Source organism: Lepidochelys kempii, chromosome 7 (genome assembly GCF_965140265.1).
Source record: "Lepidochelys kempii isolate rLepKem1 chromosome 7, rLepKem1.hap2, whole genome shotgun sequence".
In the NCBI taxonomy this organism is placed as follows: Eukaryota; Metazoa; Chordata; order Testudines; family Cheloniidae; genus Lepidochelys; species Lepidochelys kempii.
The window spans coordinates 81,096,686-81,117,367 of NC_133262.1; the positions used below are offsets into that span (position 1 = coordinate 81,096,686).

At 37.7% G+C, this 20,682-nt stretch overlaps 2 protein-coding genes across 2 annotated transcripts in view; one reads left to right on the top strand and one right to left on the bottom strand.

Moving 5' to 3' along the window:
• LRRTM3 (leucine rich repeat transmembrane neuronal 3) overlaps positions 1-12,609 on the top strand; it is a 138,146-nt gene extending 125,537 nt beyond the window's left edge. Inside the window, exon 3 of the mRNA XM_073353444.1 lies at positions 11,023-12,609. Coding sequence (XP_073209545.1) covers positions 11,023-11,232 — 210 coding nt within the window. The 3' untranslated portion in view covers positions 11,233-12,609. The remainder of the gene's footprint in view (positions 1-11,022) is intronic.
• CTNNA3 (catenin alpha 3) overlaps positions 1-20,682 on the bottom strand; it is a 928,894-nt gene that overhangs the window by 652,766 nt on the left and 255,446 nt on the right. The window lies entirely within an intron of this gene.

Genomic DNA, 20,682 nt, shown 5'->3' on the forward strand with positions numbered 1-20,682 from the left:
AAGATTTCTGGTCATAATTCCTCATGCATGGTCTAAGGTGTATTAAGGGACCAGACGTGTAATTTTGTTTTTAATTTTTAGGCAACTTTGTATTTTCAGGCTCCATTGAAATCCAAACTCTGAGTGCAGAAATATTGCAATGACAGCTCTTTGGACAATATTTCTGATCAAGACTGAACAAAGTAGTTTTGAATTTTCAAAAGAATGTCTATTTTGCATCTTAGTCTTGGAAATATAAAATGTACTGATTCTCTAGCTCAGATCAGTGCTGGGTCTTAACATTCCTTACAGGAAAAGAGAATATTTTTGTTTTGTTTTACAGGAACTCAGTGTTATTCAATGAAATGCAGCCTGCAGGACAGGAGCTCCCCTAAATTGTAATTGGAATGTTAAGGCTTCAGAACTGTAAATTTAAGCAAAAAGAACAGGAGTACTTGTAGCACCTTAGAGACTAACAAATTTATTTGAGGATAAGCTTTTGTGGGCTTTAGCCCACTTCATCGGATGCATAGAATGAAACATATAGTGAGAAGATATTTATACATACAGAGAACATGAAAAGGTGGAAGTACCCATACCAACTGTAAGAGGATAATTAATTAAGAGGAGCTATTATCAGCAGGGGGGAAAAAAACTTTTGAAGTGATAATCAAGATGGCCCTTTTTTTTTTCTTTTTTCTTTAAATTAAATGTCCTGTAAATTTAAGATAAGCCTCTGCCATTTGGATGGTTACTTGATCTGAATCTAAACTCCAAAGAGTTTGAAGTTCACACTTCACTAGTAATGAAACAATCCACTGGATTTTACTCCAGAATTGCTGTCAAGGGATGAAATATATCATCACAAAGGCTGCAGTATTTCTTATTTGAATTAATATCATAGAAGAAACCGGTTGTTTAGAGAACAGAATATTTAGACACATAACAGAATCAGAAAAAGTAACAATCACGGGAAAGAAAATATGTAAAGCTATCATGACAGATATTTCTTGTGTCTAATAACCATGGAGTGTGAGCTGACATCTCTTTGCACCAGGACTGTAAATTGCAAACGCCCAAGGTTACCAAACAAAGCAGAGTTAGCAGCAGTAATGGTGGTCTCTCCTGACCTGGTACAAATGAGTTGTGGGGTGAGATGGAGAGATCTGGAAGTCTCCTTACCCTGAGATTTTCATTAGACAGGGAAGGGGGGAGCAGTGCTATCGGACCAGCTATCCACCCACAAAGACCTGCGAGAGGGGGATAAAAGCCACCAGGGCCCCACTCAGAAGACATAAGTGGGGAAAGGATGGTGAGACCATTATTGTAAACAGCATGCCCTCTGATTACAGGGCAAAGAAAATTAAAATGTTTCTTCTCCCCTTTTTGTGTTCACTTCCATTCTAACGTTGCAAGTACCAATAAAATAAAATTGAATAAAACAATTTAATAAAACTGATTAAATACATCAGACAAATTTCATAAAACAACAGCACAGAATATGCATCAGGCCAGATATTCAGATTCACAGCTGTGGGTAAGATAGACAGCTTTATTCAGGTTAAGGGTACCACTTGCCAACTGCAACAAAACTGTTCAAAAATGTACACTGGGCCTCAAGTATTATTTCCAACATATAGACACAGATTTTAATTATATAAACTGCATTATCCTGCACAGTTTTCATCTGTCTTGACAGATGTGTTGTTAAATTTCTCTGAATTAACAATTCCAACTGAAATATGGGTAATAGTGCATCTTGCATTGGAAGCCAGATTGTATAATATTTTGTCTGGGTTCCAAATGGAGGTAGGAGTGTGGCTAGGCATAAGGAATTGAGGGCCATATGCTACCTTCTGCTTCTGTGAGAAAGAGGCAACTGAAATCTGACTAAATAGGCCCAAAGGGCAGAGAACAAGGGAGCGTCAGCACAGCCACATGGTTCTCCCTCCTCCTGGCCCCAAAGAAGCCTTTCCATGAATGTTCCTTGTTGAGTGGGCTGTGCATGTTAGGAGGGAGCAGGCTGCAGCTGGAGGCAGTGGGGCTGAGATGTCTGCTTTTTTCTGCATCATCCCTGTTTAACCTTACAGGGATTTTCAACAAATTCCTACAGGCCCTGTTAATGTTAAGATAGGTAGTCCCCCGAGCACTTATTTTTCAACTTGTCTTCTCCGTTCAGCACCCTGACATTTACCTGAAACTGTGGGAGAGTCTGGGTCAGATGGTATAAATTGGTTAACTCCATTGGGCCTCTGTTTACATGAAGCCAATTTAGGGGCAAAACTTTCCCCCACTACTGCAAAATAAGCTAGGGTGCATGAATTTAAAGCACAATAGACCTTCCACACTCCCCTGTGGACATTTATTTTGCACTGAGTGGGTTGTCTTGTGTGGTTTTTTTGAGGGTTGTGTTTTTGGGATTGGGGTTTGGTTGTTTTTTTTTTTGTAATTTAACAATCCATTTCCAAAAGTGGCTTAAAGCTAAATAGCACAAAGGCACACAAAGTATGTCTACATAGCAAACACTGTGCATGGGCTGGACTACCCATGCTAGCTTGAATCCAGCTAACAACAGTGAGCGCAGATAGTACAAGCCCAGCATGGACCCTGGGTACTTACTCAGCTTGCTGGCCCGCTCTGAAGCCTGTACTGTGTTGTCTTCACTGCTATTGTTACCTATGCTAGCTGGATTCAAGCTCAAGCCCATGTACAGCTTTTACTGCGTAGACATACCCTGACTGCAGAATAAGAGTGTCCACATCACGAGCTAGTGTGGAATAATTATTCTTGGTGGCTATTTTTTTATGTAGACAAGCCCTGAGTAAGTCAATCAGAGAGCCTGCAGGGGCAGACAGTGAGGGGGGATCCTCTCCCTGAAACCATGGACTGTCAGTAAGCCAATCCACAGCTGCATCAAAGAGATTTGGCTTCCTCAGCCCTTATGCCCCTGCTGCCCTTCACAAAGTGGCAGATCCTCCAGCCCTGTCCCTACTTAATGCTGTACCAGGAGCCCCTGTAGAGCTATAATCCATGGCACATGGATATTCCTCACAACCTGCAGCGGCCTCTAGCACCTTACCTGTTTCCAGCAGAACAACAGCTCTTCTGCTGTGCTGAGAAACTGTTCCCAACCTCTGGAGAATGTGGTCAGGATTTGATGTTTAGTCCTTTCATTAAGGATTGTAAATGGCCTGATAATTCCATGCTAATTTTCACCACTTCCAGGACCCATTAACAGCTCTAGTTATCTCGACCTAAGTGCTGCAATTTGCCAAGTGAATCACTTGGTGAGGAAGACGATGAATGTTGATGGATATTAACATTTTGGTCACAGTATTTTAAAAGTAAGCACAGTACCTCTCAGGCTCACTGTTTGAGATGGGAGAGAAATTACACTTATTAAAGAGGCATAACATACTTCTCCCATGAACACACAGCTGGTCAGCAGACCACGGCAAGAACCATTACTTTGCCTACTCCCTATTCCATTGCTCTGAGGAATGTGATTGTAGCTGTCCTTAAGCAAGCTACACAAGGAGGTGTTGGGGCGTCATTTGTCCCTCCTTCGCCCTGCAGCGGCACATAAAATGGGGCATAATCCATCCTTAGAGTATTTATGATTAAAAGAAGAAATAGGTTGTTTACTGTTCAAGTGAAATGAACACTTGAAAATTTCAGTTAGATAGGCTAGACATTGCAAACCAGATGCTATGAAAATATTATAGGAAATAGATTTTGAATTTTGAAAGAGAATGCTCAATATTTTAATTTGAGAACAAACACTAAATTTTGATGGAGAGGCTATAAAATGCTACTCAAGGGTCTCTTCTTCGCTCATCGCATTTGCTTCAAAATTCCCCAGTGCCTCTCAAGGTAAATTCAGTTCTATTATTTTAAGAAAAGCACAAAAAGCTTTATAGAATGTTCCACCAAGAATAAAAAGGTGGAGATGGCTGTTTGAAAGTAGAGGTGATTCATGCATTTTTACGAGTAAACAGATCTGAATAACCAACCACATACTATATACTATGGTGTCTTCATCCTTAATATGTATTTCAAATTAATCAGTGAGAAAATAAAAAGATACATCTACAAAAATACAACTTTGTAACGGGCTTTACTGTTAGCCTTCAAGCTGGTAGAGTGTGATCACATTTTCTCCTGAATATACCCATCTTCTAGAAGAAATGGTATCCTAAATATTTGGGTGTGCTTATGCTATACAGAACAAACAAGGCATATATGATTTACATTCTTGTTTTCCTGTTAATGTTGATTGCTAATCCTAATCCCAATATGTTTGTTCCAAAAAAATCTGTATGTGGGATGTTCAGCTTCCTTTTAACCATGAAGTAGTTACAACTTTTTTTTCTAAATCTAATCATTATGCCACTTAATACTGAAAAGTATTATTAGGAATGGTTGAACAATTATGGTCCACTTCTAAAATCATTCACTTAGTGCCTATCTGATATTTTACATGACAGAAGGAATAACTCACTTCTGTCATATAACACATGGAAATAATTAAATTATTGATTAAATTTAAACACGTGTTAGAGAATTTATAAAATGAAAATGTTTTCTAATCTTAATGTGTCATCAAGAGAAAAATTAAGATTTTTAAAAATAAAATGCAATTCATTTAAAAGGTCAAACACAGTAATTAAATATTCTGCCAGATTATGATGGATATTGGAAAGATCTGAATTTCAGTAAATTTCTTCCTTCAGAGTGGGATTATATTAATCACATTTAGAGTTATAAAAAGAACTGTAGAATAATAAAACAAAACAAAAAAGTCCTTATACTAAATTCTAGATCTTAATCTTGCAACTGGATCTGTGGGGTGGAGGGATGCATCTCTGGCCATACTGAGGGGCTCCATCCACATGGAACCAGTAGCAGATTATTCTAGATGAACCTTCATGAACTGTGAGGTAAATCAATAATCTATTGTTTAAAATATGCAAAATAAATGCATTAAATTATGTAGCAGTAAACAAATCTGCTGTGATATTCTCCATTTCTAGTGGATAAAACATGCACTTCTCCGGAGAGGAGCCCATTCAGATATCTCTAGAGCTATAGAATCTTGGTTCTTGACCAATTTTGTCTTAGTGCAAAGCAACTAGGCACCTTGATCGTTCAGGTATATATTTGGGGTGTGAAAGAATGTACTGAACTCCAGTTGAGGGCAGGGGATAAACCCTTTCAGAATCTGATGCTATAATTTGTGGTGTCATGGCTATTGAAGGGGCTAATAAGGAATTTAAGAAGGTGCATCCGATGAAGTGAGCTGTAGCTGACGAAAGCGTATGCTCTAATAAATTTGTTAGTCTCTAAGGTGCACAAGTACTCCTGTTCTTTTTAAGCAAGGAAGGATTCAGGCTGATCCTGTGGGGCAGAGATTTGACCTCCTGACTCTCAGACTGTCAAAAAACAAAAAGGGAGGCAAGGTGACTCATACTACTACAAAAATGTGGGAAGTCTGAGATGCCCAGTCAAAGCAGTACAGAATGGGCTAGTGTCAAGGCTACTGGTGCCAGGCCACTCTTTCTTCATAGGGAAAGGGAGTTACCTCAGAAAAGGACATGTCAGTTCATGGCAATGTCAAAGAGCATGTATTGTTGAGGTTCCTCTGGTGAAATGGGATTTATTCAGAACTGGATTGGTTACATCCACAACTTTGTCTGAAATAGGAGCCCAACAGATTTTGTCTATCAGTTATAGCATCCAAATGCATAGAAGGGTATAGAGACCACTGTTGGGGAGGATAATTCAGTGGGTTATCTGTTAAACTCTTCCTGTTTATCCCTTTCTTCGGGATCAAGCGAACAGGTAAAAAAGATATGGTGACTGGATGGGCGAGCATAATATTGTGCATTTGGTCCACAGGAAGTGGCCAATTCCTCTTGGAAACTCACTGCTGGGCATCATTGATGAGATAGCTCTGCACTGGCATGAACGGAGGGGCACACTACAGGGTAACAGGTCATGAGAACTGATGTTTGGATTTGTGAATATTGAGCCAAAAGGTGGGCAGTCAGTTTCCCTGGATGTTCACAGCTGAGCCTTGATGACAAGGTGAATTTTGTAAGGGGGATGACTTAATCATCAGGGAACCAAAAGATTTAGGGCAGATCCAGGACCTTTTCCCAGACATTGCTGTAAACTAATCTGAAATTCTGCTTTAAAGGGAACGGTGGGAGCCACCAGGCCACCACAGGTTGACAAGGCCAGATGAGTGAATCATTGGGAATGGGGAGGATCAGTAATTACCCTACCAAAACTATATTTAGTATCTGAGTTATTGAGGGATGTTGGGGTACACCTCTCTGACCAGGAAGCAGATATATTTTTGGCTGATGTTAAAGAGGGAATTGTTAATTATCTGGGAACTAAGCTGGGAGGAGGCAGCCAAGATATTTGGTGATGCCTCCTTATGACTGGTGTCCAATGCAGGTATTCATTCCATAGAGCATTCGGTTTCCTGATAAGTTTATTTCCACTTCTAGATTAAGGGAACATATCCTCTAAAGAAGCTGGGGAATGGGATTGCTGTTCCAGTCATTAGGAGTCAGAAAGATACAACTCCCTTTCTCTAGCCCTTATATGAGTGAGGGCAGTGGAATCTCAACAACGGGCTGGAGACCAGCTGTTGGGGAAGTGGAGCGATAACAATCCTCTACCAGGTGGAAATGATGAAGGAAGGAATCATGACTTGCACTATACAAGTTATTGCTGGATGATTCCCAGATGAATTAAGTTACTCAAGATGTGGCCTAATTAAATCACATGCCTTGCATCTTGTCTTTCTGCCCATGGGTCCAGGACAATGTAATTTTCTACAGTGCAAAATAATTCAACAAATATTTACCCTCTGCTGACACAATTAGTGTTTGATTGAATTACATCTCACTTTTCCAAAAGGGTGATCTCTCCACATCAAGGATTACTTGACTCTCAAGATTACGATATGTGGGAGTTTACACTGTGGATTCATTACAGATTTATTCTAGTCCTCACATGGTAACTTCACTTGGCTGTCCCTTGGGTGCCCCAAGCTTCACAAATAAAATGAACCTTAAAAGAATGATGTCATGTTAAAGCTTACACACATATAATTTTTTTTAAAGATTTCTTTTCATGTGGGTGTAAAGTCCTCATGCTTTGAACTGGTTAGATATAGACACAAATTTAATTAGTGAGCATATAGTCTTTAGCTGGGGCACCCTTGATACCGCAAGGCACAGAGAAAAGACAGGGGAGTTAGGACTGAGTTGCAATTCAGCCCTTCAGGTAGACAGCTTAATAAATTCTTAGTGGAGTAGAGAAAGTTCATTGGATTAAATGTAATAAACAAGTAAAGAAAGGTTACTTACCTTACAGTAACTGGAGTTCTTCAAGACGTGTGATTCCCTCCCTGCATTCCACTGCGGGAGTGTACATGCACTCCATACACCTAAGACTGGATATTTTTTTTACTAGCAGCACCTGTTGGCCCATGCTTGTGTCCTGAGCCTCCTTGATGCCAAACTGAGAGCATAAGGAGAGGCACAGACCTCTAGTTCCTTCTCTAGCACAAATCACCTTAGGAAAAGATCTGAAGCAAAGCAAAGGAGGGTGGGTTATGGAATCACACATCTCAAAGAACTCCATTTACTGAAGGGAAGTAACCTTTCATTTTTCTTTGAGCAATGGTCCACTGCACCCAAACAGTATTCATCCAAGTGGAGTGTGCGAGGAACAATGCTACCCCACAGACTGCAGGACTGCTGTAGAAGGCTAAATCCACAGAAGAGGCCCCTATGTAAAGTCTAGCAAAGGTGTAAAGTCTAGCAAACGTATGCACAGAACCCACTGTGCTGCTCCACAGATCTCCAGGCGAGGAAAACCCTGAAGAAAAGTCTGGCCAAGTGGACCCTGACACTTTGAGGTGAAGGAGTCTGCACGAGTTTATAGAAAAGGAGGACACAATCTGAAATTCATTTAGAATGTCTTTGTGAGGAGATTGCTTCCCCCTCATCCATTCAGTGATAGAAACAAAGTCTTGGAGACTGAAGGGTCACGTCCTTTGCAGGTAGAAAGCTAAGATTCAACAGAGAATGGTAATGTGAGGTTAGGCTCGAAAACAGGCAGGTGTTTGACATGAACTATGTGGAATTGGGAGGGAACCTTCTGAATAAACTTGGGTGTAACCTCAAAGAAACCTTATCCTTATGAAAGGCCATGAAGGGAGGGTCCATCATTCGGGCCTTGGGCTCACCCACTCTTCCGAAAGAGGTGATAGCACTCAGGAAGGCCACTAAGGAATGCTAGTGAAGCTGTGAACACTGAGGGGCTCTGTATCAGACCACGAGTGGTAGAAAGGACTTAGAGAGGTGGTCTGTGCCTTCCTTTATGCCCTTAGTTCAGAGCATGAGGCAGCATCAAAACTGCAAATAAAAATGTTCTGGTCTTAGGTGCATGTGCACCCCCAAAGTGGTATACACATAGAGACCATCACTCAAAGAACTAGAAGCTAAAACTTAGTACATAACCACAGAGTACAAAGCCCACATTATGTATGGACCTAGACTAGAACACCAATAGCAAATTAATCAGGTAGGGAGGACTAGCCCGTGCACAATGCAAAAAAGTACTGCTATTTACTTTATGGCCAAATGGTACATGTACACACTTGGTAGAAGCAGTTTGTGGCTCCCAGGGCCCAAGCATAGATGCTTAAAACCAGAGTTGCTGAAATAGTGCAGCAGAGAGAGAGAGATGAGATTATTTAGTGTGGCAGATATAGGGATACTATAGAGAAGGCCCACCTCAGAATTGGTGATTCTGAACCTCCAGTTAAGGGAGGTAGTCTCGTGATGGGAGGAAACAAAGATGCAATAGAGGTAATTCCCTTAGCTGGGTTCCACCTAACTGAACCAGAGAAGTCTGATCATTCCTTAAAGAACAGGAAGGGGATCAATTAAGCTAAGAGTTTAACAATGTTCACAAAAAAGGATTAGACATATATACGATAGTGAAGGCATCCACAGGTATATAGGATAATTAGTATCACAGCACTGCACTAGTAATGAAAACCAAAAAGAGTGACACAGGAAGGATATGTTTTTCATTAAAATCCAAGAGACCATGAAGACATTTCTATTAGGATTCAATTCCATATTTATGTTTTGTACTTTAAGTTACCTGTCCTTTAGGGAACAGAGCATATGCAGAATTGCTTGAATTAATTAAGTTTTGTCTACATAAGGAGTACAAGCACGGGACAGTGACAGAGTATAAAAAAAAGGGAAAAATCACTCTCCTCAATAGTAAGAATTACATCTGACTGGAGAATAAATACTGTAAATTGATAAATTAGTCTAATTTTACATGTTTTCCTAATGTCATCTAAATGTTGAGGAATCATTTAAGGACCATTCTCAATTCATTATTCCCAAAGTGGAAGTTAATAAAAAGACTAGGAGCTGAATTAGACCCTAAATCAGTGGCACTTAAGTATATTTTAAAATACTTTACTGAATCGGGGCTTGCATTCTGCAGTCAGCGCCAAGTTTTGACTCATGGTCCTCCTTACAAAAAGCCTAATGACTGCAGGATTTTATTTTAGCCCTACTTAAAAAAAATATGTATGGGATCAACCAAAACTTTTGAGCAATAGACAAAAATCATGTACCACAGGCCATAATAGATGAGTTGCATAAGATTTAAAACTATGCTTAAAAAGAGATTTTTTATTTTGATTCTTTGAATTTGGTAAAAAAAATCATTTTTAAGTGGTCAATTTTACTGCTCTGACACATTAACATGTTCTGAACCCTGTCCTCTTGTTGAAATTATTCTAAAATACAGCATGCCCAGTACATCAAGTTGTTACTGCAAGGGAGAAACATTCATGCTTTTTATTATTTCAACCATTTAATATTTGGAATGCTTTTAGAATTAAAAAAAATTAAAAATATCACACTCAGTTAATAGCAGTCATCATTAAATATAAGTCTCTGTGTTGGAATTGTCTTTATATTTAGTTCTATAAAGTTCCAGTCAAGCTTCAAAACAGGTTTATTTTGGAGCAGAAACAGAACAATAAAAGTGACAAATCTACAAGCTGTTCTCTGTGGCATACATAAAATGCAAGTTGATAGCTGACTAAATCTTTTTAAAAAAAATACTATACATGCATTACTCATATCAACCGTTTTACTATAATCATTTTTTGTATTTTTCATCCTTCAGATTTATATTATTAGCAAGAAAGAATTGCTAGTAGAAATGTTTATAATTAAGGTCTATATTCTCTTCATCTCTGGTTCTGAAATATATTTGTGATAACTATATATGACATTCTTTGAAATCCTCATGAAAATAGTCACAAAAAAAATTTAAATGTCATCCTAATTTATATGAAATAAAGTGAGGGGAGGCTCCAACTGTAGGGGTAAAAATAATGAAATGCAGCTATTTCTTCAAACAGGCCTTTCACCTATGGAAACCTGCTATATTCAAATCTATCCTTAAGTCATAAATAGTAATAAAGTGGTAACCTGTAGTAGATATTTATCCACTTTATAAAGTTGCTACAAAATCTGATACAGTCTGGAAATGTCCACTAGTCACTTATTTGCAGTTGGGCAGCCAAGTAAATCCCACTTAAAATATTCCATGTCTTACCAATTTGGTAACGTCTCTTCCCCGTCCCCTATACATTTTTGGTGGTTTACATTTTGCATTTGCTAAATATATTATGAAAGTTTATTTGCCTTGATTTGCATCTTTAAGACTCTTCTGTGGCTCCTCTGCCATACACAAAATTTCACAAACAAATCCCTAGGCCCAGCACCAGGCATCAAAGATGATACCAGTAAGGTTTGAAGAGCATTGGCAAAGGTGTGAGGGGAAGTTCTCATGGGAAGCACTATTCTTGGCGCTAGCCAATGTTTTTAGATATTCACTTTCATCATCATCAAATTCACATCACAAAAGTTAATTATGTCTTTTGCTAACTGTCTATTTTTCATATCCGTTTTTCCCCAGATACCTTTATCTATGAATGTGTCAACATTTCTCGCCTATGACCAACCCACAATAAGTTACTGTGGTGTGCATCATGAACTCCTTGCTCATAAGCCCTATGAATGTAATGCACAGGAAGAAACAATGGAAACACACCTAGAGACTGATCTGGATCTCAGCACAATAACAACAGCCGCAAGAATCAGTGAACACAGTCAGCAGCTAGCTTAACTGACTTCATTTGTAACAGAGGGCTGCAACCAACCTATGTAACTTGAAGGACAAAACAAGGAAGATGTTCTAAAATGGTTTCTGAAACCCCTGTTTAATTAAAAGAGAACCAAGAGTTATACATGAAGACATGAATTGTTTCAAGTCTACAATTTGTAATTAGCTAAGTTGTGCAGTATTTTTGACATAAAGCAGAGTATGACCCTTAAAGCAAATCTTTTTTCAAAACTCATCCTACCTACCTGTAAAAACTGTACAGATCTAATGTATTTTTTCATACTGTAAAGTTTCAATTACTGAGAACAGCTGGTATGTTCAGTACCAGAACTGAATTACATCTCACTTTACAAATTTCAGTTTCTAAAGTTTTAAATTAACAAAAATTATTTCTTGTGTTATTCAGCTACTCAGTTTTGTAGGGACAGTTTTGTTACTGCTTTTGTGCCCAGAAAACTTTACTCTAAAATTCTGTGCTGTGCAGAACATGCACAATTTTTACCATGCTTACTGTGTAGAATTTTATCTACTTGTACCAGAAATAATACATTCACTAAAAGAAGGGTTTAATTGTTCAAACTTGTAAGAAGTTCTTCAATTACATAGACAAGTTTTTCTTATAAACAAAAACAAAAATCACAGAATTTTTAACAGATCTTCTCAGACTTAACTGTTGCCTTGAATTAACAGCCTGTGAAAGTTAATTCTAAAGCAGTGAAATGTAACGATAAAGAGGGATATTTTAACAACACATTTCTGAATGACTCATTATTTTATTCCTTTGTATAGTACTGTATTAAAGAAAAAATGAACCATGGATAAAAAAAACACTGGAGACAAAGGCAGTAACCACAGCAACAAGGTTTCATACACTTACAAGATGCCGTGGTTAACTGACAAGGATACACTTTTGTTAAGTTTTATTGTACTGCAGGATAAAATGGGTGGGTAGCCATAACAGTCAGCTGTCTCTTTACAAGATTTGCACTGAATGAAATCATCCATCACCTCAGATGCATCTGATTTTTATTTTAAGGTTTCATTCCACATATTAGGATTCATTTTCAAAACTGTCTTGAGGATGAGCCATGCACACGAGCGCACACACAAAAATCAGAACTTTTCCTCTTGCCTCCCACATAGTATTTTGAAAACACAGTCAGAAGTTGACAAGCCAGTTTATTAGGGCCAAAACCTACTGCCATTGAAGTCAATTACCATTGACCTCAGTGGGATCAGGCCCACCATTATTTTTCCTTTCTGTGCAGAGCTATACTACTCTTATCATTTTCTAATGGTTAAAATTATAAAAACTCAAAAGCAGAAAACATCCACTTTGTTAAAAAGATAAAGTAATTTAGAACAAAAGGTAAAGATAAATAGTCCTTCAATGTTCTGATAGATCAAGTTATGAAAAAAAACCTTGAAATACAAAAAGATAAATCAAATTATAATAATTCTATGAGCCCATAATATGTCTACCATTTAATCTATGGATTGAAGAATTCTTCAGTCTCATTCTTCTGTTTTAAAGCTTCAAGGCTTCTATAAACACCATCCTGAGACAACATTTCTTACAATACACTCATGTGGTAATCATGAAAGATTACATAGTTTAGAAAAATAATATGCCATGCTGACAGTGAAAAATAGAAAAGGAACCCAAGAGCCTTCAAAGGGTTAAAACAAAAAAGTGTTTTGTACAGTAGTAGCAACTTTTTAAAAAATAAAGAGAAATTACATAACCACAAGTCTATTTTTGGATGTTTCGCCCAACATATTTTAGTGTGCCTTCACAAAATAAGATTTAAATTTAAAATTGCATTTCAAATTGTTTGTACAAAAGAATAAAGCAACTATTATAGGAAAAATACCTTTAGAATATTGTATACAACGGACTCTACATTCACTATCTTTTAAGTGTAAACAAAATGTCAAAATAGAGTACATTGTATCAACAATTTATTTAGCACTTCAGATTTTGTAACGTTTTGCATAAATTATTTGGTATTCAAAACATTTTATTTGTCATGTTTAAGACTCATCTTAACCTTCATATTTTTTCAGTTTCTAATTTCTTTACTGCATTGACCCAGTGAGTTCCTGGATTTCTGATCATCATTCTCTATTTTGGAATTTTACTATGCAGAGTTTGAAAAATATATATTCAGCTAATTATAAAAGGGAACAAAAAACTTAGCTGCAGGCCTGAAATATTAAAATTATATTTGTGTGGAAACAAATTACTTCCCATTACTTCAGCATTGTGGTTTTAGGTTTCACATCCAGCTTTGTTCTGATGAATATGGATGGTTTAACTGGTTGGGGTAAAATAAGAACTGATCTTTTGAGGGGAATGGATGTTCAGTTACTAAACCCCTCTTACCCTTACTGCTACCTTCCATGAGCATTGTGACCACCTCTGGCCCATTTCCCCTTGAACTTTTATGGAACAAATGTGGGGCTCAGACTTGCTTATGCCATTTTGAAATTGCTGTATGTTCAGAGATGTGATGTGCTTCTGACTCTCAAAGTATGAGACAATATGAAAAGAAAACATGGAAGAGCCTATCACACATTTAGGGTGTGTATACGTGAAAATTTAGTTCATAGCAAATTGGGGTGTGAATCTACCCAGAACTAGTCTACTGAACTCTAATTGTCTATGTGGACCTTGTTGATGCACATTCACAGTTAGTTAATGCACTTTGATATGCTTTTACGCCCAGATGGTATCGTAGCAATAAGGAATGGGACAAATGTCAAGAATGGGGAAATCATATGAATGGAACAAGCTAAGATCAGAAAATATTTTGGGCCCTTTTATCTTCTGCCCTCAGGCATGGAATCATGACCCACTATTTCTGCAGTTCAACAGATTATGCCAGTTCTTAAAAATGCAAGTAACAAGATAAAGTTATTAAAGTAAACCCAACTATGAGGGGAAAAGACACAAAAACCTGATAAAAGATTTAAACTTAAAGAAAAAAAAAACACTGAAGGAACCTGAAAATCCCTACTGAAAGGGATTTAGAAGTTGGTAAATGGTGACATTTCTACCCTTTTCCTAATACACATGCTGTTAGGGGGCTTATTCCTTCACCCACTTACTTCCCTGGTCCTTCTTGCATGAACAGAGATCAACAATACCCGAAAGTCCAAAGGTGCAAACAATTCAATATTTATTGGGGTGAACTTCCAGCAAGCATGATTCCAGTTTCCTTCCTTAGTGTCCCCCTTCCCAGCTCTGACACCACAGAGCCTTACACCTGTGTCCCTATTCCCATTCCTGCCCTTAGCCAAACATGATTCCAATTTCCCCACCCCCATTCCCTGTTCCCATTTCCCCCACTCACCCCACACACCCACCCACTTCCTGATTGACTGCAGACTATATAGTAAAATTTGAGTTCTGCTTAGCTATACCTTAACCAATCATTTCCCTGAAATTTAACAAACTAATCCCAACATATTGTAACATGATTATGTAACCAATTATATCCCACCACCTTAATTAGTTTACACCCAGCAAAATTAATTATACAGCAGACAGGAACAATCACAGAACCAGACAGAGATTATACAGACAAACAATAGCAAAGTGGGAACTATAATGACAAAACAATACAGAAGTGAGGATTTCACATCCCAGCTATTGATAAGTGAGTTCTTGCCAGACAGGATGCTATCAAACTAAGTTTCCTTTTACATTTTCTAGGCACTTCCCTTTCTCTGGAGGCAATAGGCATTATCAGGACAGGATTGTATTCCTAACAGCCCAATAACACCTTATTTCAATGTGACTAGTTTGGAATGTGAGGATGTGACCGTTCGTTTCCCAGCTCTGTTGCTTAGCCAAAGGCCTTAGCCTAAGAACAGGGCCTCAGACTCTCACAGTAAGAGAAGGCTCTTACACCGGCAGACAGTTATTTTGATTCTTTCTTTTATACCTCTATAACTAGCCAAGTGATAAGAATACACCTAAATTCTTAGAGTATAGGCCTTTACAGACAGGCCTGAATATCTATATCCTAGCACATGCAATCTCATACAATCTTACGCTGTTCTTGGTGTTTACTTTAATTGTTAGCTATACCAACAACAAAACAAACCTCAGCCTAAGAATTCTGTTGAGCTTAACTGTTCTGACATTTGTTTCCTACAGGACCTCTCTTGTCTTGACCCCTGGTCCTGTCTGCCTGAGAGAGGCTGAAACCCTTTATTCTTCCTGGGTAAAAGCTAATTGGACTCTCAGCTGATCTGACAAAGTAAATCAACAAAAAGAATTTTGCATCTCTGTGCAGGGTTCTAGCATCTGGTATTAATGTAACTCAGAAGAGCAGCCCCAGTATTCCTAAAATCTGCTACCCTGTTACAAAGCTCAATGTACATTTTTTAAAACCAGTAAGACATTCAAAGCTAGGGGCCACAATATAGTAATCCAGGAATCAGTAAGGAATTCAGGAACTACTACTGCATTCAAAGGGTGATAAACATATTGAATACATTAACAAGGAAAGCGACTGACTCAGAGAAAAGGAGTCGAAAAAATATCTAGGCTGTTTGAAAAGGGGACTGGTAAGGCTAATGAAAAACCAGGATGGTCACATTATGGTACACTTTAAAGACACAAGTGTGAGACTGGACAGCTTTCCCAGTTCTTAAAACTTCGTACTTTATGTATGTGTACAATATGTATTTCACTACATTTAACCACACGTTTCAGCAGTGTACAACAAATGTAACACTTCATATAAAATTGACTGTACAGCACCCTAGATGGCTAAATATATTATTACATACTTACCAACAATCTTCCCATACTTCCCGGTACAGTAGGCTGGGAGGGAGGAAACCCTTATTTGGCATGTTTCGCTGTTGTGTGCCAGGTCTCACTGCAATAATTCCATCCCAATAATTCTCACTAGATCTTCTGTTCACCAGAGAGAGGAAATGCTGCCTTTGGACAATAACATCAATTATCAGAGCCATTTTTACTTTTCCAAGGCACATAAGAAATACCCAGGTCATGCCAGTTCATTGGCAAAGTAACCTAAGAAAATGTAGTTATCTCAAGAATTACAAACTTGAGGGGGGCATCTCTCATGCACTGGCACATGTTGCACAGGCACATGACTGTGTTGATAATGACTGCCGAGAGAAAATAGATTTTATAAATTAACAGTTCTTCAGCTCAAGCCATAGCACTGTAGAATTTAGTGCTCCTTTAAATACTGGAGTGGGGTCCTGGATTTCTGAAGCTTTACTGAGTTGAATGTTCATTACAATTGCAGTCATCATACGACTTTCTGTGGCTGACCCCAAAAGAACTACTAGCTGTTCATTTGTGTTACTTAAATTAATTTAATGCACCATATTTAAATAAACAGAACAATGTACGTGTTATTTATTCCAACATACTAACTGTACACATCTTATTAATGTAAAACAGTCCAAAGGAGTTAGCAGCTAAGAACACTACTATCCAGACTCTAGGTTTCTCTGCCACTGATAATAAATATGCAGAAGAATCTAGAGGTAGTGATGTACTAAAGGTGGCTCTCAGGAGTTCTCCAGAGCTCCTTGTTATTATTTTGTTACAAAATCTAAGTGAAGGTAGGAAGGATTTCTCTGCCATTGATAGGTTTCAGAGTAACAGCCGTGTTAGTCTGTATTCGCAAAAAGAAAAGGAGTAGTTGTGGCACCTTAGAGACTAACCAATTTATTTGAGCATAAGCTTTCGTGAGCTACAGCTCACTTCTCACGAAAGCTTATGCTCAAATAAATTGGTTAGTCTCTAAGGTGCCACAAGTACTCCTTTTCTTTCTGCCATTGATATAGTTCACTTCTTCCCTGAGATTTGCTAAATCATCTTTGTCAGATATGAATGGCCTCATGAGTCTTGAAAAGACTTGTAAATGTTCTCTCTTTGGCATACACCAAATTGCCCAAGTGCAAAGTATTTTTTAAGTGTACCTAAGTTAGGATACTCCTGAACCCCTCTACAAGGACTTCTCTCTTTCAAAACACACGTATGCTTCTCCCAACACAAGCTGAACATTTCTGATATATTTTCAATAAACTCTGTGTATTTTTCAGGAACAAAGTACATCTCCAGCAAGTGCACTTACTATAAATTTGTTTGTTAAGTGGTGCTGGCTCCGTCCCTAATTCTAGTTCAGAAAAAGTGTTTTATTTAAAATAAATGAACAGATTTTATAGCAGAACAATATTTAAGTTACTTTTAATTGTTATATTTGATACCAAGCGACCACGTTTGCGGGCATGGAAGACTGATAAATTCAGAAAATTTGAATAAGGTATGGATCACAGTCCAAAATTTTAGATTTCATCCAAACTGAATCCAAACTCTGAACCACTACACTATGAGAATTCCCTTCTGGGATGTTTATAAATTTTAGTGCTCCACAAAACCAAAGCATTTACTTATCAGTTTTGTCAATCCCACTGCACCAATTAACATGAAAATAATCCCATTTGTCATCAAGTGCCGCCATATATTTTTTAACATACATTTTTAAAGGAATTTTTAATACTAGCCAATGCCAGAATGTGCAAGAACCTCCTCTCTCTCTCTCTACAGGCTTGACTGTTTGATCCATATTTAAGGAAGATTCTTGTTAAAATGCCTCAAAAAGTTTCTAACACTAAACTGAACTGACAGAGTTAATATAAAGTAACTCGGTCAAAGTCTTTTTTCCTGCTCTGGTTAATTATGGACTCTTATTGATTTTAAAGTTTCAGAATAAATCAACATTAACACCAGCAGAGTTCATGATTAATGTTATTTTAATGAATGCCAAAGGAATTACTGTACTTTAATGTTTTGCTACTCGAATGTTGCTGTGAATTTTTACATAAGCTGAAGCGCAGTGAGTACAACTGTCAAAATCCCATATGCAATGGTGCTTATAGTCTACTTCCTCAACATCAATTTTGTAGATAAATAAATCACTTCTAAAACCTGTCTCTTTAGATGTTAGCTACCATGGAGCACAGGCTGTGTGCCAGTAAATGAGCCTGCAACATTGAATTAATTATAACTAGTCCTATTACATTAAAGACCTAATACATTCATAATAATGGACACTTTCAAGTGTCACCAATTTAGATATTACATATGTAAGGGTAATAATTTACAAGTGAAAATTAATTAATATTACATTACCATGGAATTTCTGTGGATACACATTACATCCTTACTAATGTCAAATAACCTCAGTATGACTTACATTACAGCAATAAACAGCAAAGGAATTCAGGATGTTGAGTTATCCTATGTAAGTGATTTTTCCAAGCTTCAGCTATACAGTATCCACCTAATAACAGTTAAACACTTTTTATTCCAAAAGAAATAAATTCTTTATGGTTGATAGAATTCAACAACTACTCAATCTACAGTCTAATCACAAGATGATTGCACCAAGGAAATATATTTCAAAGTCAAATAGTTTAAGACTTTGGATATACTGATGCTGTGCTCCTTTGAGAAGGAAAAACTCTTCAATTAGAAAGAATATTCATTAATAACAAATTAAGTGTCACTCCAGCACTGTATACTTCAGTCATTTCAGTAGATTTATACCAAAGTATGTCATAAATGAGGCATGAAAAGCTCTTAACTGAATCTTTCACAATGAATAGATTTTGTTGCCATCTTGTTCTTTCAATAGAGATAATGATCTGAGTTATTTCCTTAGTAATGATGATAATATAACCCCCTTTTTGCCCTATTGCATTTTGTTATTGATAGTTTTATTTTTATAGAACCAGGCTCAGATTTTTAAAGGTATTTATGCATTGCTGCACTCACCGTTGCAATGTTTAACTGACTTACCCCGATCTTCACTACAGAATTACTTTAGTATGACAACATCGCTCAGGGGTGTGCATAATCCACAGCCCTGAGCAACACAGTTATACTGTCCTATGCGCCAGTGTAGACAGTGCTATGTCGGTCTTGTAGAGGAGGATTAACTGAGCCCCTGGGAGAAGCTCTCTCCCGTCATCTTAAAGCATCTTAATTAAAGCAGTACAGCAGTGCAGCTGCACCGATACACTGTTTTAAGTGTATACCTGCCTTTTGGAACAGATGTCTCATTTTCAAAAGGGATTTAGTCACTTAGGACCCTAAATCCCTGAGTGCCTAAATCCCTTTTGAAAATGAGACTTCTGCTCCTGAGTTAGGCATTGCAACAGTGAGTGCAACAACACATTGATTCCTTTAAATATTTAAGCTCCCTGTCTTTAAACTCCCACAGTTAGAACAAACCTTATTTGCAGCGTCCCTAAAAACAGTTCCTCTTTCCAGGAAAAGTAAAACTACAGCTGTTATTTTCAGACACAACAAAAACCATTTTTAAATGTGCAAATAAAATACCGGGATTTTTTTTCTGGTCTATCACTTTAATTTTATCAAGATGGCTTATATTTCTCCTCATTTTACTTTCAAAAAACTTGGCTCTTTCTCCCAGATCTCTCTGTCAACTAAGAATGCTGGAGAGGAGACATTCACTCTGGGTTAACACAGCCAGAAAAATATATCAATTGATTTTCAATTGTCCATTTCCAAAGCAGAAAAGTTTTGTTCCCAAGTGAGCACACTATAGTTTATCTGACCCAGATTACAATTTCTTTGCGAGATCTACAAAAAAAAAAAAAACCGACAACAACAAACAGTAAAATTATTAATTTTTGTACTTTTTTTTTAACAAGCAAGGCTGCAGGTAGTACTGCAGAAAAGAATGTGGGGTGATAGTGGATCACAAATTGAATGTGAGTCAACAAGATGATGCTGTTGTAAAAAAGGCAAATGTAATTCTGGAATGTATTAAAAGGCATATAATATATAATAGGTAAGACACAGGAGGTAATTGCCCTGCTCTACTTAGCACTGCGGCGTCCTCAGCTGATATATAGGGGTCCAGTTTTGGGGCACCCCACTTTCAGGAAGAAAGTGAACAAATTGGAGAAAGTCCAGAGAAGAGCACCACAAATGATAAGAAAGAAAATGATATGGTAGAAAACATGATGTATGAGAAAAGGTTGAAAGAACTGTGCTTATTTAGTCCAGGGAAGAGAAGGCTGAGTGGGGAACATGATGAAGTCTGAAAATCTGTAAAAGGCTGTTATAAAGAGATTGTTGATTGATTGTTCTCCATGTCCACCGAGAACAAGACAAGAAGTGATTGGGTTGGTTTGCAGCCAGGGAGATTTAGATTAGATATTAAGGATAAACTTTCTAACTATAAAGGATAGCTAAGCACTAGAAGATGCTACGTAGGGAGGTTGTGGAATCCCTATCACTTGAGGTTTTTAAGAACAGGTGAGACAAACACCTGTCAGGGATTGTCTAGATATACTTAAATCCTGCCTCAGAGTGAGGAAATGGACTAGATGACTAGTCAAGGTCCCTTCCAGCCTTACATTTTA